General features: G+C 48.9%; 1 protein-coding gene across 1 annotated transcript in view; it reads left to right on the top strand.

The window, feature by feature from the left end:
• Positions 1–21101, top strand: part of ZBTB47 (zinc finger and BTB domain containing 47) — a 96232-nt gene extending 75131 nt beyond the window's left edge. Inside the window, exons 5-7 of the mRNA XM_075062168.1 lie at positions 1809–1924; positions 13679–13823; positions 14379–21101. Of these exons, the coding sequence (XP_074918269.1) occupies positions 1809–1924; positions 13679–13823; positions 14379–14407 (290 nt within the window). The 3' untranslated portion in view covers positions 14408–21101. The remainder of the gene's footprint in view (positions 1–1808; positions 1925–13678; positions 13824–14378) is intronic.
• Positions 21102–23092: the final 1991 nt, after the last annotated feature.

Genomic DNA, 23092 nt, shown 5'->3' with positions numbered 1-23092 from the left:
TGCTTTCAAATGAACAGTTCAACGAAGTTAACGTGAATTCGTGAAATGTTCGGTTGTTGTCAAACCTGCATTTTTGCATTAAAAAAAAAAAAAGATTGGCCAAAAAATTTCACCCTAAATGAAATGTATGTGTTCTTGGGAACTAGTTTATGGAGGCGATGAGAGATGGGCGCTTTAGAGACAATGCTTCTTTTCCTTTTGCTAATAAAGCTCCTTGTTGAGCATTAGAAGAAAGCGACTCTTACGGGGAGTCTTTTCCATTGGCAGGTTGTCGTTGTCACACTTTCAGGGTAACTGCACCTGTACTTTCCCGCTGAGATCCAGTTCAGGAGCACCCAGTCTGGTCTCTGGCCTCCAGCCATCTCCTGTCTCTGGGCAGGGACCCTCGTCCCACTCCCTTCTGACTGGCGGTTTATAGCTGCACAGCTCCCTGCCACACCCTATGATATCTCCAGCAGATCTGACAGACACTTAGCTCCCGGCTCTTTACTTTCTCTCCAAAGACAATGACAGGGTTTTTTTCCACCGGTGACTGCACAGCTCTTCCAAAGGTCCTGTTTGTTTGCTGAATCTGAAGGAAGCCTGTTTAAACTCAACCTTTTATAACCGAGGTCTGGCTTTGTCTCCCAGCCTCCTGAAAACGGGTAAAATCAGTTGCTTCACCCGTGTCCCAGGAGCTCAAGCTTCAAAGGCTGGGAATCTACATAGCCAGCCTTGAGATTTTGCATAAGTCGCCCTCTGGTGATTCCATATTCCTCAGGAAACCAACTCAACAGGCCAAGAACACTCAAATACACATCGCCTGTATTGGTGCAGAGGGCTATGAATAGTCTACAGCTCATAGTGTTTGGTCTGTCTCAGTGGCTTTTTGAGGTTTTCCTGATTTAAACATAAAATACAATATGCTTGCCCCAAAGATGCTGCATATAGTTGCAATATCTGTCACAGGTCTCAAGTGGCTTGTGATAGAATTTAAGTGTGGGTCTGCTCAGAAAAGTGATTGTATAAAAATGACCCTTTCTTTTCAATGGCTTTTATTCAGAGTCAGAGTAAACTGCAGCAGGACGAGCTTTTGGTGCTTGTTAGCCCTGCAGAGCCAACACAGCTATGAGAGAGTGAGCTAGGGTCTCTTCCTCCTTGTGCATGATCCACAGGATTGTTAATTAAGTTACATGGTCAAAGGCTGCTTTTCAGTCATTGAGGACAGTGGGGCTTGAAAGGAGTCAGAGCAGGCAAAATGTGGCCTGCTGGTTATACACATGAGAAGGAAAGACTCCAGCTCGACTCTGAGATCCCAGGACGAGTTTGCAGGGCTGTTGGTTAGGGAAAAGCCTCTCTTTACTGAGCAAGTTTCATCTTGATTTATTGAAAGACGATAGTTACTACTCTTTATTAAAGAGAAACAAAATAGAAGGTAGCAGAGTTTTTTGTTTCAAAATATTAAAAGAGAGGGTGATAAATACAAAAGTTCAGAGAATATGCTGGCAGCTAGGCAGCGCGGCCAGTGAGTTATGAGAGGTGCATGTATTCTTTCGTAAAAGTTATCACTGTTTATTTAAAATCACGTCATGCCATTTGCCCCGTCTTTCCCGAGCTAGCTCAGCTGTTAATCTAACATAGACGTTAAGTAGCTCCATTTATCATTCATTCACATGGCAGCCTTCTGAGGTGCAAAGTCCAGATTGCCTTACTTTGACATGCCAGCGATGGGCTCCATCTGGAGGGAGCACCGGGGCGTTCTCACTATTACGGTCACTTTGTATCACCTCGCCCTTCAAATTTTATTGCATTTTTGTCTTCATTTGTAGCTCACACCAAGGATATGCCGTTCACATGTGAGACGTGTGGAAAGTCGTTCAAACGCAGCATGTCCCTGAAAGTCCATTCTCTTCAGCACTCCGGGGAAAAGCCTTTTAAATGCGAGGTAAGAGAAGAAATTCTGCAGACACCCCCTCCGCAAAAAAAATCCCTCCCCTCACACTCTCAACATGGCGAGTCACCTGCTTTCTGCTTGGGCCTTCCAGTCTCAAATTAGCACACACTCATGCCCGGCCCTCACCACAAGCCCTTCTGCATCTGAAACCTTTCTTGCTAATCGCTTCCATTTCTTGTAACCCAGAGGATCTTTCTGTCATCCAAGCCTTGCCATATGCTTTACAAAGGCTAATTTAGCCTTCCATAAGGCCTTTGGGAAGGAAATAATACCTAACCGAACCAGCTAGTCATCACCAGGGATCCTAGTTTTCCATGATAAAACCCACTCCCAAAATTCTCTAATTAAAAAGAACCCATACATATCCGGGTTTTCCTGCAATTAAAATGAAATCAGATGGTCTGAGCCCCACCGTTTGGGGTTGACGGCCCAAGCCCCGTCAGATTCTCTGTAAAAATGCAAATTCCGTGTTTTTCCGCAGCAAACAGATTTCAAGGATCCCTGCTCATCACTAGTGTGAGTGTTCATCCCTGCCCCCTTTTGGGTGTAATTTGAATAGCCAACAGTCTCCTTCTAGCCCAGGTAAGCTGTGCTTCTGGAGCAGAGCTCTGTCCCCTGTGGTCTCTGTGGATGGCCGCTCTTGCCATCAGTAGCTATAGTGGGCAGCAGACTAGTTACATTAGTACTGTGCTCATTTTTACAGGCAGGGAAATTGAGGTCTTAGAGATTTTGACTTGCCCAGACTCTCATGAGTAAATAGGCTGGGGAAGGAACCCAGGAGTCCTAGCTCTCAGTACTGCATCTTACCCACAACCCTATTACTTCTGTCTGCTGCCAGCTTTCAGTCATTGTCCTGCGGATCAAGTTTAAGGCATACGCCAACCTGTAACTATTGGGGGTCAGGAAGAAATTTTCCCAAGGGGCAGATTATCCCATAAAGTACCTATCTGAACTACCCTCTGAAGCAGCTGGTGCTGGTCACTGTTGGAGACAGGATACTGAACTAGATGGACCATGAGTCTGATCCAGTGCGGCAATTCCTGTGTTTCATGGAGGAAAGCAGCGAGACGGTTTGGGGACTGGCACTGAGATAGAGTTTTACACCTCCCAGGTCACCAGTCCACAACCACTGGCTCTTTCGTGAGGGAACTCAGCCCAGTTCCATGCCACAAAATCAGCACCGCAATTGGCACTAGTTGCTACCCTCAGTGGATATAGTGTATTTAGATTTTCAGAAAATCTTTGACAAGGTCCCTGACCAAATGCTCTTAAGCAAAGTAAGCAGTCATGGGGTAAGAGGGAAGGTCTTCTCATGGATTGGTAACTGGTTAAAAGATAGGAAACAAAGGGTAGGAATAAATAGTTTTCAGAATGGAAAGAGGTCAATAGTGGTGTCCCCCAGGGGTCTGTACTGGGACGAGTCCTGTTCAGTATATTCATAAATTATCTGGAAAAGGGGGTAAACAGTAAGGTGGCAAAATTTGCAGATGATACAAAACTACTCAAGATAGTTAAGTCCCAGGCAGACTGCGAAGAGCTACAAAGGGATCTCACAAAACTGGGGGTGACTGGGCAACAAAATGGCAGATGAAATTCAATGTTGATAAATGCAAAGTAATGCACATTGGAAAACATAATCCCAACTATACATATATAAATGATGGGGTCTAAATTAGCTGTTACCACTCAAGAAAGAGATCTTGGAGTCATTGTGGATAGTTCTCTGAAAACATCCACTCAATGTGCAGCAGCAGTCAAAAAAGCAAACAGAATGTTGGGAATCATTAAGAAAGGGATAGATAATAAGACAGAAAATATCATATTGCCTCTATATAAATCCATGGTACACCCACATCTTGAATACTGCATGTGCAGATGTGGTTGCCCCATCTCAAAAAAATATATTGGAATTGGAAAAGGTTCAGAAAAGGGCAACAAAAATGATTAGGGGTATGGAACAGGCTTCCATATGAGGAGAGATTAATAAGACTGGGACTTTTCAGCTTGGAAAAGAGATGACTAAGGGGGGATATGATAGAGGTCTCATAAATTCATGACTGGTGTGGAGAAAGTAAATACGAACACCCCCCCCAGTGTTATTCTATTCCTTTTCACTAAACAAGAAATAGGGCATCACCAATCGAAGATTAATAGGACAGCAATTTTTTAAAAACAAACAAACAGAGAGTATTTTTTCCCACAACACACACAGCTTCACCTGTGGAACTCCTTGTGGGAGGTGTTGTGAACACCAGACTGAAAAGCGGTTAAAACTAGTAAATTCATGGAGGATAGGTCCATTCAATGGCTATAGCCAGAATGGGCAGGGATGGTGTCCTTAGTGACTGTTGCAGAAGCTGCGAATTGGGTGGATAGGGGCATGGATCACGTGATGAATCACCTGTTCTGTCATTATTCCCTCTGGGGCAGCCTGGCTGGCTACTGTGGAAAGACAGGATACTTGGCTAGAGGACTTTGGTTCTTGATGCAGACATGGCCGTTCTTAATGTTCTCATTGCCTAATAAGGAGAAGGGAGCCAAGCGACTGAATGGTATGAGACGAATGGGACTGTCTCGTCCCCACTGAGGTTTGGTCATCCAGGCTCTATGTTAAGCCTCTGAGAAACAGGCATTGGGGTAGCGTTGCACCACTCTGCCTCTGCAGTTGCTACTCGATGGATGCAAAGAGAGCCGCCGCACTGAAAGCCTCTTTGTTCTGGTGCCTCCCCGCCTTTCCTAGAATGTTATTTTTAATGGGATAAACATAGCGTTGTTTGAATTAAGAATCGGGCGTGATGAGCTGGCCAAAATTCTAACATACCATTCCACTCCTCACCCTACAAGGCGTCATAGCCTGCCCCCGCTCCCAGGGTTCCTTGCCCTCAACCCCCACATTCCTTGAGGCCCCTCCCCAGGAACCCCTGCCCCTCTAGCCACCCCCTCCTCCCGTCCCGACTGCCCCCGCCGCCCCATCAACCCCTCTTCTCATCCTGGATGGCCCCCCAGGACCCGCTTCCCATCCACCCCCTTCCCTGTCCCTGATCTGCCCCTCTGCCGCCCATCCCAACTCTCTTCTCATTCCTGATGGCCCCAGGACCCTTGTCCCATCCACCCCTTCCTGTCCGACTTGCCCCCCCACTGCCCCATCCAACCTCGTTCTCAATTCCTGATGGCTCCCCCCAGGACCCTGTCCCATCCACCCCCTTTCCCTGTCCTATCTGCCCCCCATGCCCATCCAACCCCTCTTCTCATTCCTGACTGGGCCCCCCAGGACCCTTGTCCCATCCACCCGCCTTCGCCTGTCCCGCTGACTGCCCCTCTGATCCGCGCCATCCAAACCCATTCTCGATTACTCCCTTCCGGGCCCCCTGACCCTTTCTCTACATACCCCCTTCCCGGCTCCCGACTGTCCCCACTGCCCTTCCAACCCCCTTTTCATCATTCCTGATGGCCAGCCCCGCCTCCCCAGGGACCCTTGTCCAGTCCACCCCCTTCCTGTCTCCGCTTGCTCCCCCACTGCCCCCATCCAACCCCTCTTCTCATTCCCTGTATGCCTCCCAGGACCCTTGTTCCCATCCACCCCCTTCTCTGTCCCTGACTTGCCCTCTGCCGCCCCATCCACCCTCTTCTCATTCCTGATGGGCCCCTAGGACCCTGTCCCAATCCAACCCCCTTCCCTGTCTGCGAACTGCCCCCCCACTGCCCAATCAACCCCTCTTCTCATTCCTGATTGGCCCCCCAGGACCCTTGTCCCATCCACCCCCTTCCCTGTCCCGACTGCCCCCCGCTGTCCCATCCAACCCCTCCTCTCATTTCTGATGGCCCCTCCGGGACCCCTGCCCCATCCAACCACCCCTTTTCCCTAGCCCCTGACTGTCCCTGGAACCCTTGTCCCCTGACTGCCCCCCGCCGCCCCATCTAACCCCTGCTCCTTCCTGACTGCTTCCCTGGGACCCTTGCCCCCATTCAATCCCCTTGTTCCCCACCCTCTGACTGCCCTGACCCCTATCAACCCTCGAATCCCCGACCACCCCCCTGAACTCCGCTGCCCTCCATCCAACCTCCCCACTCCCTACCCCCTTACCATGCTGCCTGGAGGTGCTACAGCCGTGCGGCTTGGCTGGAGCTGGGTCACACCGCTGCTGTGCAGTACCTGAAGCACCGGGTCAGGCCAAGCTTGCAGCCCCCCCCGCTTCCTGCGAATCAGCTGTTTGCACGGGAAGTAGGGGGGAGCATTCAGGGGAGGAGGCGGAGCGGAGCTGAGCTGGGGCTGGGTAGGGAGCTGGAGCACCCACGGGGTTGGTGCCTAAGGTGCCACTTTTGGATAATGTGCTCGGGAGCGGCCAGTCCCCCTGCTCCCTTCCTTTGCCAGCTATGCTCCTGGGTCACTTCAGCTTACCGGTTGTTAAATTTGGAAGCCCGCACAAGACAACTGGTTCTAAAAGGGCTTCTAAATTTAAGAACTGGTTCCCACGGTTAGGCTGGGAGGGCATTGCGTATGCCATTGTTGTCGCTGCACACATTTGAAACGTGGGTATGTGTTAAATGCTGATTTCGTTCAATAGCTAAGTAACTGAAAAGCATCACTCCAAAATCTCCAGGTACTTTCTACATCTGTTATAGGTTCAGAAAGCTGGAAGCAAGCAAGGCAGGTGTCTCAAGTTGAAAAAGGGACAAGGCAGGGAAATCCTTTAATCTGGCAGCTGGTTCCCAGCCTTGCATTTACACCCAACCTTTGGCTTTCCTTCCCTTCCAAAAGCCTGGAGGTGGGCTTTGCAGCATGCCCTGAAGATCAACAGATTAGGGTTCTTTTGGCCCCTAGATGGGGAGTGAATTATGCTGTGTTCCAGCACACTGCTAGTTTGGAGAGGCTGATAAAAGTACAGAGAGGAGAGGAATATAAGAATGGCCACACTGGGTCAGACCAATGGTCCATGTAGCCCTGTATCCTGTCAGCGGACAGTGGCCAATGACAGGCGCTTCAGAGGGAATTATGAAGTAAGCCATTGCTTGTCATCAAGTTACAGCTTCTGGCAGTCAGATGTTTAACAACAGCCAGAGCAGGATAGATGGTCCAGTGGTTAAGGCACTAGCCTGAGACCTGAGTTCAAGTTCCTGCTCGGCCAGTGATGTCTCACTGTACCTCAGTTTCCCCTGTCTGTATAATGGGAACAGTAGCACAGCCCTACTTCACAGGGTTGCCATGGGAATAAAGATATTAAAGAATGTGAGGTGCACAGATGCTGTGGTAACAGGGGCTTGGATAAGTGCTGTAGATTTCAAGGCTGGAAAGGACACGTGTAATCATCTGGTCTGATTAATGGTTATCAAAATGTTTCTTAATGGGAGTGCCTGATTTCAGGGCTCCTACAGGGACACATGGATTCCACCTGGTACTAATATATCACCCATCCACAGGATATTAAAGTGTATTGATGTAAAAGACACATTAAAACAAGGGTGAGTGTGAATTCAGAGAATCCTGTATTCTGCAGCTACAATCATTCTGAATTCCATGGTTCTTCCAGCCACTACAGATGCAGGGTCACTATCTGCTTTTATCTAATTTACCTAAATGGCCACACAACTGCTGCTGGGGCATAAATTCACCACTGGAAAACTGCACAGTCAAAAAAAAAAAGTGCTGAATAATCTGGCTGCTTTTCTTGTAGCAATGCAAAAACTTCTTCCAAGCCATAGAGTTGGTGGAGGGAACCATGTGAAGCTCTGAGCTCGCTGGAGCTTTGGCTTGTATTCTGGCCCTGGAAGGTAGCAAGGTACAAACTTGCTCATGTGAAAGTTCCTCGTCAGCAGGCTGCAAATAGTACACCTGTTTTGCTGTTTCTTTTTATCTTCTGGGTTCTGCTGGCCATCCCTGGGCTGCTCAAGGCTGGGGTCATGCATGTAAGCTCCCTGGGATGCAGCCTAGCTATGTGCACTTCCTGACCTGACGTGCAGAAAATGACCATTTGGCTTCCCACTGTCCACAACTACATAGAGCAAGGTGTCTTCTCTGCTTCCTCCAGAGCTGAGCAGCAATACAGTAAATCCTCTTGCTCTAATGCATTTGAATAAGGAGTCTTAACCACTCTTGTAGTCTGGGATAATCATCCATCTATTTGTTGATCCTTCCGTTCCCCTCGACCCTGCTTAGGAATGTAGGACCTGTAGTTATGTCGCCAAGCCACGTGCATCGACGGAAGGTGGGAAGCCGCACTTCAGCACTTAACCGTGTTGTAATTTATCTTGACTCTGCTGCTAAATCCTCGTCAAGCATGAAACAGGATGAGTGGCAGCCCTTGGGGCTTTGCAGTTACACTAGTTGAAGTAGCTGTTGTTCTTACATGGGAGTGAGGGTCATTGACTGAGTGGGTGGCATTCTTCCCTCTGAGTCAGCCCTGGAGCAGGGCCTTGGTATGGTGTTGGGGAGCACTGAGGTGATGTGTGCACTCTTTCGGATGAGACGGAAAACCAAAGCGCTGACACTTGTGGTCATCGAAAGTCCCACAGTGCATTCTGTGAGAGCCCCGGGGTCCCGGACAAATTCCATTTTGTACATGTCCCACCTCTTGAAATTCCCTCTGCATCATCAGCTTAGGAAGTCTCTTCCCTACCTAAAAAGATGTTGCACCATTACTGGTGCAAAATAGCCATGGCAGTCCACTCCCGAGGGAGCTGGCTGTGTCTCAGAATAGGCAAGTGATTCCTGAATATACGGAGTGTGAGCACTTGTGCGTTCTCCAGGCTGAAAGGTGTTGTGTGAATGTAAGTCATCTCTTTAACTGTCATGGTGGGAGAGTGTGACATACTCAGGGTACAGTCCAGACTAGTGAGTAGCTGTGTCCCCTGCCCTCTAACTTGGGGTTCCTTGTACAATGCCTTCCTGCTATACCCTCCAGTCTGGGCTGCTCACATACAGCTTCCTGTATGTAAATCACTCCCGGATACATCTGTGCATGCTGCAGCCAGCCAGCCACACATTGGCCCCTACCAGCCTGGTTGAATTGCAGGGTGACCCCAACACCCCCTGGTTCCTGGTTCCCCCACCAGCAATGCACGTCCTGTACTGCCCAGCCCTCTCCTGGACGCAACAAGCTTTTATAAAGTCTGTCATTTTATTAGTAGAAATGATATGCACAAATCTTGTTATTTCAAATGCAGTTTCCCAAACATCAATTCAGACACACCTGGTTTACATAAAACAATAAAACAAGTTGATTAACTACAGAGAGGTAGGTCTGGTCTACGCCATGGACCTATATTGCTATAACAATGTTGCTCAGGGGTGTGAAAAGTCCACCCCCCTGAGTGACGTAGTTCTACCGACCTAACTCCTCATGTAGACAACGCTATGTTGGCAGGAGAGCTTCCTCCATTACCACCTCTTGGGGATGTGGATTAGCTATGCTGATGGATGAGCTCTCTCCCATCGCTGTAGAGCATCTTCCCTAAAGCACTACAGTGGTGCAGCTGCCCTAATGCAGTGTTTTACGTGTAGATGTGCCCATAGATTTCAAGTGAGTACAAGTAATGAGGCATGAAAGTCACAAATGGTTACAAGAAAAATGAAGATAACACACAACTAATGCCTAATTTAACAATCTAGGTTAAATTCAAAGCTAACTTTTCCCTACCATATGCTCTCAGCAGTCTTACTGGCCAAACTTCTTAGACCAGGACCCCTTCTCCTGTGTAATGGCTGCTTCCTGTGTTCCTTCTGGTGCAGCAAATTGCTGGACCGAGAGTGAGAGAGGAGGCATGATGCTTTGGAGGTGTCTCCCCTTTCTTTTTATAGTCCTCTCCCCCTTTGAGAAGCATCTCCAGCTGGAAGTATGGCAACAGGCAGTGTCTGTGGACGGGAACCCCAAGCTGTCTCTTTGCTAAGATGTAGATTTTTCCCCCAGGCTCCCTTTCCTGCCCAAAGAATGGCCATTTAGCAGGCCATTTAGCTGGTTTACATCTGGTCGAGATGCCTGCTTCCCCATTTTCTCTGAGGAACTGGTCTGGCCACTCCCTAGACGTGGAACATGCTTTAGTAACATTATACAGTGGAATCTTATACTTTACATACAGTGTTGCCACATATATTTTACTGGGACAATAATGACCAGCAGATTATGAGTTTTCAAATGATAGTTTGCAGGGCTACTTTGTAACAAGATTATTACAGTAGTGGACACAAAGGTATATTCTATCACAGAGAGCTGCATGGGGAAGACCACATGTTTCATACCCTGGCAATGAGACGAGGGGCACTTGTCCTTTGGTCTGCCTAACAAATGGTGTTTGTTTCTGAGATTAAAAATTCAATCAAATAAATTACACAGAGAAGTACTTTTAATCCCAGTCTGATCAGTGTCGGTCTTTGTGCCAGCCCTCGATCAAACTCTCTCTGGAACATTTCCATACCAGCGTGGACTTTCTGGACACCATGTGCAGCTTCAACAATCAAACCCTACGGACAACTGTATACAAGAAACCCACAAATCACCACATACAACTTCCACAGATCCAGAACCCACCCCCCAGACCAGGGCCGTCCCTACGAATTATGGTGCCCTACGCAGCCCGAGCACCTACTCCTCCTCTCTCATCCCTCTCTCCCGCAGAGGGTCTGGGCTGCGCTTAAGGCCTGTGGGGCCACGGAGGCAGGAGTTTTTGGCTCACTTTGGAGGGCCCCACAGGTCCGGAGCAGCCCGGGGGATTAGTGGGGGGCTGGCGTCGGCAGCAGGAAGTGTAACAACCTGCCCCAGCCATGTTGCTCGGGGGAGGGGGCTTGGGGGAAGGGGTCCCACCCACCCCGCACTCACCAGCGTTGGGAAGCAGAGCAGCACAGCGTGGAGCCAGCGGAATGGACCGGCCTGGGGCTGGGTTGCTCTGCTTCCTGCCACTGCCAGTGAGTGCAGGGGTAGGCCTGACCCCTGCTGCCAGTGCCAGCCCCAAATTTCTTGGTGCCTTACACAGCTGCATATTCTGCATATACCTAAGGACAGCCCTGTCCTAGACACACCAAGAAATTGGTTATCTGCAACCAGGCACCTAGCTACCCCAGAATATGAGAGAAAGTCTGGGATACAGGTGTTAACACACTTAAAACTGCCTTCACCAAGCAAGGACACTCCCTCAGAGAAGTGGATCACATCATGAAATAGGTCTCTCTGAATCTCCAAGAGAACCTGCTTTAATACAGTGGAAAAACCCCCACTGATCACACACCAACCACCTCACATGCCTACCACCCCACATTAGAACCTATATGGGGTATCATCAAACAGCTACAATCTATGCCTGATGGGGACTCCATCCGGAAAGAAATCTTTCCTGAACCTGCTCTTCTGGCCTTCAAATAACTCCCCAACCTCACCTAGCTTATCATCAGAAGCAAGCTCCCCACAGACCAGGACACGCCAACTGAACATGGCACCAGAACAACAGATGTAAAATCTGCAGACATATCTCCAGTGCTATGATGATCAATACCCCCCATAACGCACCATTCAAGATCCGGGGGTCCTACACATGCCTATCACAACATCTGGTGTACCTCATCCAATGCCTCAAATGTCCCAACAACTATGTGAATGAAACCAGAGACAATCACTACACTCTTGAATGAACTCTCCCAGTAAAATGATAAAAGACAAAAACACCCTGTCACTCATGGGCAAACACTTTCCATGGAGTGATCGCTCCATATCTGATCTCTCAGTCCTAATCTTAGAAGGAAACCTGCGGACTACCTGCAAAAGACGAGCCTGGGAGCTTAAATTCATAACTTAGCTAGACACCAAAAATCATGGACTCAATAGCGCTACTGGTTTAATGTCTCATTATTACAATCTGTAACCCACTAACTCCTTGTCTTGCTGTTCACCCTAGAGTACAGTAGCTTGGTATCAGTCCAGATCCTCAGCTGGTGTAAATCGGGATAACTCTATAGAAGTCAATGGGGCTGTCATAAAGAGATAGTTAAGGGTTAATGTCTCTTTTACTTGTAAAGGGTTAACAAACAGGGAACCAAACACCTGACCAGAGGACCAATCAGGAAACAAGATACTTTCAAATCTGGGTGGAGGGAAGCCTTTGTTTGTAGTTTTGGGTTTTTGCTTTGTGCTCTCTAGGCTTTGAGGGTGACCACACGTCTCTACAGGCTCTCTAAGCTTATGTCTCCAATTTGTAAGTACAAATTTATTTTTGTACTTACAATTTGGAGACATAAGCTTAGAGAGCCTGTAGAGACGTGTGGTCACCCTCAAAGCCTAGAGAGCACAAAGCAAAAACCCAAAACTACAAACAAAGGCTTCCCTCCACCCAGATTTGAAAGTATCTTGTTTCCTGATTGCTCCTCTGGTCAGGTGTTTGGTTCCCTGTTTGTTAACCCTTTACAGGTAAAAGAGACATTAACCCTTAACTATCTGTTTATGGCAGGGGCTAGGGTGATTAACAGCGGCTGGAGCTGGCCCATAGTGTGTAAAGTGTTCCTGGATCTTCTGGGATGCAGTGAACAATATTAGCATTAGAGAGGGTCAGCATTTTTCCATCAGAAAATGCTGTTTTGTCAACATGGAAATGTTTCCTGGGATTTTGATGAAATTTTCAATGCAAAAGTTTCCGAACAATTTGTGTAAATTTTCTTGTTTCAGTAACTTTATATTTTTATATTACAATAATATTGCTGTTATATATATTATATAATAATTTTGACAATATTTAACATTTTGTTTTGATGTTTCCAAATCAAACCCTTTTGGAATTTCTGTTCCGTAAAATATTTGACTTTTCGTCCTGATGTGGGATGAAATGTTGAACTTTCCCATGGGACAGAAATTCTGTTTCCTGGACAGGTCTAATCCCGATTTACTATTAATGCACTTACTCTGCAACTTTATGATGTGGATATAGTATGAAAAAAAATTGTGTGATAGTTTTTCAGCAAATTCTTGAGGCAAAGTGTATCATTTTAATTCTTTGCTTTTATTTTATTTTATTTTTGTTGTTTAGAGCCCAAGAAATGTTTTTAACTAGTCCTGCAGATTAAAATACTTTTAGAATTGGTGATGAGTTGGTAAGTAGTTGTTTTAGTGAAAAGGATGTAAAGTGCTAGGTTATCTGTTGAATGTTCCCCCGTCACCGCCCTGGACTGCTTGTCCTCTTAGCTATCTACTGTCTGCACACCCACCACCTCTTTCTCTCCCTGTAAGGGAGGACTTGGTGTGCGCTTCAGATAACTTTGTTCTGCGAAGCACCACGCAGGACGTTGAAGATAAAATCAGTTTCTCCTAAATCAGACAAGCTTTTAGCTCAGCCCAACAGGGACTTTTTCTGGGAAGCTGGAGCCCTTTCAGGATTTAGTGCAACATGCATGGCTGAATTACTATTTGACCTATTAATCCTCAAGTCTTTAGGAGCGGTCTTAATAAAAACCGAGCAAGGGCTTAATAAAAATTGAGTAAAGGCATCAGGGTCTGGCCCCTAATCATAAGCCTAGTTATTTGGAATGTCTCATGATAAAATTTAGTTCATATCTAGGAGTCATTATTCTGCCACTGACTTCTCGTGAACCTGGGACAAGTCACTTAACCTCTCAGAGCCTCAGTTTCCCCTCTGTAAAACAGCGATCACTACCCATGACTGAACGTGAATGAGCGAGAGATTGCTGCTGCTGAAAACCCTCTCCACTCCTGTTCTGGGCTGTTGCTGTTCAGCCACTTGCCTTTGTCTCTCACTTCATCCTCTGCCTTCCAGAACTGCAACGAGCGGTTCCAGTACAAGTACCAGCTGCGCTCTCACATGAGTATCCACATCGGACACAAGCAGTTTATGTGCCAGTGGTGTGGAAAGGACTTCAACATGAAACAGTATTTCGATGAGCACATGAAAACACACACAGGTGAGAACTTCCCCAATGTCCAGCTTCCCCCACCCCCAGCTACAGGGCATTGGGGGAACCCTGCTTTAGTTTTTGCTCCCCCCCCCCCCGAGAACCTCTGGGGTTGTGGAGCAGGGAATATCTCTGCTGCTCCCCTTCTGCCCCCCATTCTGGTGGATCAGGGCAGGTTCTGTTCTGTGATGGGCTGTTCATTGGTGCGCTGGATAATAATGGGATCGGGAAACATTAGCGATGCCTAGGGCTGTAGCGAATGAGATCCCTGGGTATGCCTGCTTGCTCTGTCAAAGGCTGGGTGATCGTGCCCGCCCATGCAAATCGGCCTCGAGGTGGAGATGGAGCTGGGATTCCTGGTCCCCCTATGGAGGGAGGATGATCACTCCGAGCCGGGAGGGACTCCCCAGTTGGCTCTGGGGAGCTGGGAATGCATTGATGGTTTGGAGGAACTCCTAGCAACTCTGAGCTATGGGGAGGCTCTGGGTGATGGAGGCAAGCTGGGAGGATGTGCACACCACACAGAGTGGAGTTGTCCCTAAACCAGCCGTCTTCGTCCCCCAGGTGAGAAAGCCCTACATTCTTGCAGATAATGTGGCAAGAGCTCAACCAAGCCGCGCCCCAACATGACGGCCACCGCCGACCACAGGGAGAAAAGCCCTACCCTGTGACGTGTGCGGCCAGCAGTTCCCGTTCTCCAACATGCTCAGGCCCACAGGAGAAGTGTTCCGGCTCAGCGAACCGCTAGCTTCGGACACAATTCAACACCCGCCAACAACGGCGTGGCCTCTCCGCTCCCCAGGGTGCCCCTTCACCTCACCACTCACTTGCCGCTGAGCTCCACCCGTAGCCCTCCCCTCCTGCACCTACCGCCACCGCGCCTCCCTTGTTCCCAGCGGGCGGTCAATTCGAACAACTAGGCAGCGTGCCGCCACGGGAACTGCTCTGCCACGCAGGGAGTGCCCAGCAGGCGCTCGTCCACGTGATATCGCGGGAGAAGGAGAGAAGAGCGTGTTCCATTCTCTCTCTGTTCAATTTTTACCCCCTCTGGTTTATGAATGAGCCTGTCAGCCTCCGTCAAAAGACAGGGGCTCTGGGCCACGCAAGCTCCCTGCAAGCTTCTGGCGTGCCGTGCGTTCAATCAGGGTGAGACAAACGGCTCTTCCTTCCCTCCTCCTTCCAGTGGCTTCTAGCGTTTCCCAAGCCCTGTCAAGTCCTTCCTCCGCTCACCAGGATTGTTGCTGAGCTGGTTTACCTCTGCTCGCTGAGTCACGTTGTTATCGGTAACGCTTTGCCAACATGTCTTCCACTCTGCACGTGTTCCTCATGTCCGTGAGATACGTTAAGACTAACAATGCACAGCTCAACTCACCCATAGAGCCTTCACAGTTCCTCAATGGCAGCAGTAAGGGTTTTTCCACGGCCGCCGGGGCGGGGGGTGGGGGGGGGCAAGTGGGGCAATATGCCCCGGGCCCCACAGGGGCCCCACAAGCCCTGGTCCAGTGGCGGTCTGGATCTTCAGCAGCAGGGGGCCCTTCAGCACTGCCGAAGACCTGGAGCTACTGAAGGGCCCCCCCGCCGCTGAAATGCCCCATGAGCCCTGGTCCAATGGTGGTCCGGATCTTCGGCGGCATTTCAGCAGCGAGGGGCCCTTCAGCGCTGTGCTGCTGAAGACGCGGAGTGACTGAAGGGCCCCTGCCGCTGAAATACCGCCGAAGACCCGGACCGCCACTGTGTGAGTACAAGCGCTGCAGCTCCCCCACTTTGCCCTTGACTCCCTGAATCCTCTGGGCGGGCTTGGGTTTTTTTAGGTGTTTTTGTCTCGTGAGGCAGCACTTTTAGCTTTGCATGTGGCTATTAGTCAGGAACTTGTCCGCGAAGCATCCTGTGGGAAATGTTTAATCAGGGTTGCACCCCTCTTTAGTACGCCACTGAAACCACCTGAAAAGATTACAAGTCCTAGCATGCAGTGCCATGCTGAATGGCTTTTTCCTGGGCGAAGGAAGGAACATAGCAGGCTGGGAGCTGTAGTCTTTGCAGGCTGTGGTAAAAATAAAGGTTGCCGCATTGCACACTTTGGGTACGTCCGCTGCTGTCAGAGGTGCGACTGTGGCACCTGTAGACGTACCTGAGCTAGCTTGAAGAACACTTGCACTGAATCTGCAGCAGCATGGGGCCATGCAAGCCCATCCAGGGTCCTGGCTTTGTACTCGAACAGCTAGTCTGTAGTACCGTAGCATCACTGTTGTTATTTGAGCTAGCTCGATCAAAGCTAGCCTTTGGTACTTCTGCATGCGCTGCCATCACGCTCCTCTGATTGCAGCGTAGACCAACCATTTGGTAACCCTGCTTTAGCCACCATAATGGGTGTTTCAGCCCAAATCATCATTCTCTGGGAAAACTGCACAAGACATGGGCACACAGATGCAAAAATGCACAGGAGCTACAGTCCCTGTGAGATTGACTCAAGGGCCATTTCACACAGTGAGCCAGCTGCAGGAATAGTCACAAGGAAAGGCAGAGATGCTATGTTATTGTGTGCATAGTGGAGGGGGGTTTCCAAGTGACACAGGCTACGAAAACAAAAGATGGTAATATTTCATGGCAGCTACACGGATTAGAGGTAGTGGCTGTTACATGTAATCTAGCATATTTGTGCTTGAGCCCGTCCGTACTGCAGGAGAGAGCTTTCGATGAGTTCACCACTTCATTACAGGAATCCCCTGGTCACGGCTGAAATCCAAGCCAGGTTAGGGAGGATGAGACGTTACCACTATCTGGCATCTCCAGTGGCCCACACGACATAGAATCATAGAATATCAGGGTTGGAAGGGACCTCAGGAGGTCAACTAGTCCAACCCCCTGCTCAAAGCAGAACCAATTCCCAACTAAGTTATGAATTAGGGGGCTGCGTATTAGTGGACAGGGGCCCACATCTCCAAAACCCACCATCACAGCCTGCTCGTTAGCAGCCCTTGTTATGTCTTCCTTTCCAGCCGGGATTCCACCCCTCCACCCCCCCCCTTCCTCTGCAATTTGTTAGACTAAAGCCCCAACCCAGGCAGCTGGGTTTAATGAAAGGATTCACTAGCTGGATATGATTTTTTCCCCAAAGGGGTTAAGACCCATGATAATCCCAGCTCCGATGCTAGAAATGAGCCCCGCATTGCTAGGAAGTGGTCTGGAGCTGTGTGTGGGCTCTGGTGGTGGAGCTGGAGCATTCCCGTAGTGATCTCTCCGTTGGTCTTTAGACTAAAAAGCAGGCTGGAAAGTCGTTCCACTCCAGCCTGAATGGCGCAGCAGAATCTAGTCCTCAGCTGGACTTCCCTGGAAGTTACTCTTCATAATAGTGCCTTACCGTTATTGAAAGTAAGCTCCCCGGTGTGTGCTCGGGAGTCTGCTTAGCCTGAAGTCTGCACACTAGATCTGATAACCTGCCCGTAGTACCAAGAAAGGGTGGTGGTTCGTCTCCTTTTCCTCCGTTCATGTCTCATGCCCCCCAGCCCGAGTACTTTACTCTCCTTTAGGAGTCCAGTTTTGCCTTCAGTCATGGCACAGTAAGCCTTTGTACAGAGGAAGTGCATTTGAGGGCGTTAGCATGGAGTTGGCTACTAGAATTCAGTGGCCCTCTAGCTAGAGGCTGCTTTATTGGTGATGGGGCCTGGCAAGAAGTACAAGCACCTTATAAAATGTTGCAAGCCCATGTGAGTTTCAGATCCCGCAAATTTAACTCCCTCGCCTGGCTCCATGATACTGCTTGACTGATGCGGGGTTGTGCCATGTTACTTAGAGTGCCATTTCAGGGAAGCCTTTTTGCATTGGCCTCTAGGGGGGATAGCTCAGGTCACTGAAGTGCAGCAGAACAGTACTCATCCCGGCCTCTGCTGGCTCTGTCTGAAGCTGCATCATGTAGGTGGGCTTTTCTGTCTCTTACACGGACAACTCTCATCTTGCATTTCACTTATTAAGGATCGTTTCACACTTGTGGGAGTACAGCTTATAACCCTGATTTCATGTGGCTGGCATGTGCCATGGTCAGGGAATGGCAGATCATTTAGGCCCTGTCTAGAATGGCTTTTTTGTTACCTCCCATGGCCTAAAATGGGGCTTGCACTTGTGTGACTTTCCACAGGATAAGCCCCGTTTTGCAGCAATGTGGTGTCTGTGCTTTAGAAGGCTGCAATGGTGTAACCAGACTGATGTAATTACCCTAGTCTAGAGGCTTTCCCTAGTCCAAACAAGCCCTCAAAGCTAGACTCTGCAAGACTCTAAGCACCTCCCAGGAGGCACCTTCAACTCCCATTGGTGTGTGTTGGGGGGTGTTTTGCGCTGCTCTTAGAGCTGATCAGCACCTTGCAGAGTGGCAGAAGGCAGTGCTGACTGTGGTCATTGTATTGCCCCTCATGTATCTCCTTCTGGTCCCAATGTGTGGTGGAGCAGCATCTAGGAGAAAAGGCTGTCCTGAAATATGTTGGCCAGATTCATAGTTGGCAATGCGAGCACTGCCCTGGGGATATGAAAAAGGGAAGCAGGAGGGAGAAGACACACGTAGTCAGCTGAAGAATCCCTTTTTCGTTAGCTATTTGTTCTGTTGGCTGTATAGCTTCAATCGAGACACCTACATGCGTGGAGATTCTGAGCCATGGCTGGCTAAGGCGGAAGCTGCAACGGCGTGCCTTAATAGCCCCAACTTATCAAAGCATTTAACACATGCAGGCGACCATCATTATTTAACAGCCATGTGTTTAAGCCTCATTGAAGTCAATGGGATTTAACCATGTGCTTAAAGTTAAGCATGAGCTCAAGTGCATTGCTGACTAGGGCTAGACTGCTGACTTGTGACTTTAAATGACTGATCCACTTCACTCCTGCTTGGCGCACGAAGTGCACCTCCAGCGCTGCCCCCCACATCTGACACCTCCTCGTTAGAGCACCAGCTGGCATTGAAAGGCACATCACTTTTCACATCCATTGACACCTTCTGTCACCTATGTCAACCGCGGCCTCTATACTGCAGTCAGTTAATGTCCTGTATTGCAGAGTCTGTGCTGGCAAACACTCTGGTTCTGCTTCATGTAAAGTGAGGCGGCTGCTGAATGGGCTGCCGGTATGGCTGTGAGCACCTCAGATCAGGGGCAGATATCCCATGGGACAGGGTGTCCTACTCAGCTGGTTCCACAGGTTCAGCATCCTGGGTTTTGTTAGGCCTATCCAACATCTTTTAGATATCACGTGTCTGCAAGGAGACCTGATGGCTCAAGAGCTTGGCAATGAGCTAGAGACCCTCAGGCATTTAGGTCACTGGAGTGAACCCAACCCAAGTTGGTCATGACTGGAAGGTCTTATCCTCTGAGGATGGCTGGCTGAAGGCGTATGCCATGGGGGGTTTGATAGTCTCTTCCTAGTGGCTCGGAGTTCGTGTCATTAAAAGCCACCTCCATCATTGTCTCTCTTGCCTAGCCCTTGTGGCAGTCTCAACAGAGGTCATAGAAAGAAAGGGCTGTGCGCACTGATTTCCCCTGCCACTCCTACTTTTCCATGTCAGAGTTGAGGCAGGTGAGCATGGCCTGAAAATGTCAGCCTCTGGGGCTGCATAACAGATTCCTTTCCCCAGCACTGAATCTACTCCCACAAACACACACTATCCAAAAAGGAAAGTCATTGATTGCCTAGAATCCGATTGGAATCGCTCACTTCTTCCCCAGCTTGCTGCAGTTTCTCCATGTGCCTGTCTCAAGGACCTGTTCTTCCTCACAGACTGGGGTAAATCCAGTGGGATGCCGTCTGTGTACACAAAACGTGTATTGCATGCACAACCAGCTGGGCATGCCCCCGGAGGACCCCATTCTGTAGAACAAAATGGCATCCAATATGCCATTGCATGTGCCGCACATGCAAGGTCACGGAGCATGGAGGACACTATTTTGGATTGCCTAAGATGTGCAGGTGAGGAGTTGTGTGTCTTACTAAAGCTGCCACAGCGTGCCACAGGAGGACCTGGCTGTGATCCCAGTGAAGCCAGCGTTAAACAGGTGTAAGCGGGAGGAGAATCCAGCCACTTGGTGATACGGGCAGACACAGGTGCATAAAGAACCCATCCGTGCCTGTTTGCCCATTTGGGTTCATTTTAAAATGTTGCCCAGAGAGCAGCCTGGAGACAGCAGAGCAGGGCATGCATACGAACACTTGGGGAGCCAGATCCCTGGGGCTCCAAGGCCAGGAGAGAGAGATGCCTCCAGGACTCCTGTGCTATCTCTGAATCCTTTTGTCTACACCCTTATTGAGTCTAAATGTGTCAATTTGGGTATTTTTATGACCGTACCAAGAGCTGAAGTGAATGGTTCCAGAAGCGTATTGGCCCATGTTCGTCTCTGGTAGAACTCCTAGAAAGCCTCTTGAGTTCAACCAGGGGAGAAATTCAGCCTGTTTTCAATCTTTTTATTTGAATTCTTGCACCTTAACCCCTCGCATCTCTCCTTCAATGTGCTACGAGTCTGAGAGGGGCTTATTTCCACTAGCAGTTAATGAACGTTCAGCAAACAACTCTGCGCACACACACACACACACACACACACCTGCCCACTCCCCCAGCCTCATTTTCTTGGGTTGAACCTGCAGGGAGGGGGCAATGGTGGGGATTATCTTTGTTTTCAATTTCCCAGGAACCTGGTAGCCCAGACCAGTTTGCCTCATATATTGTTCATAAAGCAGGACTGGACCCCTGGCCGACAGCCACAACAAGAACGCAGCCAGAGGGGTGATGGACTGAGATGGCTGTGACGCAGTGCAATAGCAAATTGGCATCAGCTGCTGGACAACCTTGATTTCTAACTCTGTAGACAGACAGACACCTTTGGTCCACATGGATGGAAGCAACTTTCCACCACAACCCTGCCTAGAGATACACCATCCATGAAGGGAAGGGGTGGGTAGAACCTAATAAAAGAACAACCTCAGTAGCATGGAACTTGAAGGAAACAGACAGAAAAAGAAACACAAGCACTTCACTTGCCTCAGACTAGTTTCTAATGCCTGACGTTTGGCTGTGTATTATTTTATGGCATTCAGTATCTGTTGCCCAAACATGCCAAGTAAAGAGTGTATCGGTGGCTCTACTAGTTGTGAACAAAATAAATGAAGCACTTTATTCTGTGTAGATACGGGGAAGGGGATCAGAGGAGTTTGGATGCTTCCCAAAAGCATCTTAAGTAATGTTCTAGGAAATGCGTTACTACTTTTTTTTTTAATTACCATGTGTAATCAATATATGTTTATCTTTAACTCCAAGTACGGCAGCACTCTCTTTGGGATGGTCTGATGTCCGGGGAGGGTGGGAAAGCAAGATTCTCCTCTCTCGTGTTGGAGGTCATCATGATGGCCATTGGAAGAGCGCCAGCATCTACCGCATTCTGAGAGCCATATGGGCAAGTTGTTGGGAACCAAATTGCCTTAAATGGAGCAGATCGCAGCTGCCCGTCACACTGGAGGGAGACCTGTGGAAAAGACCTCCGTGTGCATTTCCATTTAGGTGGTCTTTTGTTCAGATCGAGGGGCACCACCGCATTCTGGTAGCTGCCAGCTGCTAAGGAGGAATTGCGCATCTCCATGGGCTGAATTTTTGGAGACCTGATTCTGACCTCCCACCAGGGCAAATGGGGAGTAAACCAGTTGATGTCAAGGGCATCACACTGGTGTGTGAGATCAGAATCAGGCCCTTGGGTCTGCATCCTACCAGCACAGTAATATTCTGACTGTTACCAAAGAGGTTGCAAGAGGAAGACCTGAACCAATAAACGATCTGCCTTTTATAAAAGGAAATGTTAGCTGTCATTCAAGCCCATCACTTTCTATCTCTTGCCCCCTTTTCAGGAAGCCCTGTGGCGGAGAGGGGCTCTTCAGGACTGGCCCATCTGGTATTTTGTGTCCCAATCCTGCTGCACCCACATCAGCACTTCCGGGTTGGGCCCTGTAAGAATAGTGTGTAATGCTAGCTGGTGGCTTGAGAGAGAAGGAGACGTGCAGACATATTTTTCTGGGGCCTTACTGGAAGTGGCTGTTGAGGGGGCCAGTGGGTGGAGTTGTACTAGTGAGGCCGATGCATTGTCTTGCTGCTGAGTGGCTTCATTTTTTGTCTCTGTGTGCAGCTGTAACTGGAATTATGTCAGAGCTGGAAAGTGAGACCAGGCAGGTTATTTAGTCTGCCCATCCCATCAGCAGCGAGTCAGAATGTCCCTATTTGAATAACAGTGTTGGTCTTACCCAGCCTGTTGGTACCAGGAACCTAGCACCTCTGAGGAGAATGCACATGTTGTCAATATTTGTTGAACCATGTCCTCAGCTGGTGATGCGAAGAAGCATAATTCCATTAACTTGTGTGTATATATATGGAGATATACCTATCTCCTAGAGCTGGAAGGGACCCTGAAAGGTCATTGAGTCCAGCCCCCTGTCTTCACTAGCAGGGCAAGTAACTGATTTTGCCCCAGATCTGTAAGTGGCCCCTTCAGGGACTGAAGTCACTACTTCAGATCTCGCAGGCCAATGCTCAAACTACTGAGCTATCCCTTTCCTTCAGTAGAGCTACATTGGCTTCCACCAGCTCAGGATCTGGCCCTCTTTATAAAACAATTTCTTTTCTTTTTTGGGGGGTGGAACTAATTCCTTAGCTGAAAAGCCCTAGTCTCCTTTATGGCCCCTGGCCCTGACTCCTGGACAGAATTTAAAGAGCAAGGGAATCTGCTCGACACTCATCAGCAGTTTCCATTGCAGGACAGAATTACAGGGTGAGCAGATGAGGACGCTGAAGCTGTGATTCTTGAGCCATGAGCCAGGGACCACTGGTGAGCTAAAGAACCATGGGATGAAATATTTTGGGAACCAAATGGTGTGGAATTGACTGGCTCTGGATGTCACTCAAAACACCTGGTTCTGATTAAATGGTCTTTGGTATCCCAATGCCAGAAAAGTGCTGGTGGGAATTAACCCTTTTCTAAGGAAAAAAGTATTGCACAGAGATCTACTTACTATCATGTACCAGGCTTGATCTAAGCTAATAGCATGGGGAAGGGGAAGGGAAAGGAGACTGGGTTGACTGTCCCACAAATAGCTCTTACTCATGGAGGCTGATCCTCAGTTATCTTTTGCTTTTTTCCTCCGCCAGTTATAACTGTGTTATCTACTACCCTGTTTATGTTGAAGCGCCTAACAGCTTGTACTAATGTATACTTCAGCATGTATTTGGATCCACCAAGCTATGGGGACTCCAGATGGGATGAAAG

The sequence above is a fragment of the Chelonoidis abingdonii genome, chromosome 2 (genome assembly GCF_003597395.2).
Source record: "Chelonoidis abingdonii isolate Lonesome George chromosome 2, CheloAbing_2.0, whole genome shotgun sequence".
NCBI lineage: Eukaryota > Metazoa > Chordata > Testudines > Testudinidae > Chelonoidis > Chelonoidis abingdonii.
The sequence above is the reverse complement of the archived record's forward strand: the minus strand, read 5'-3'. Positions and strand labels throughout refer to the sequence as shown.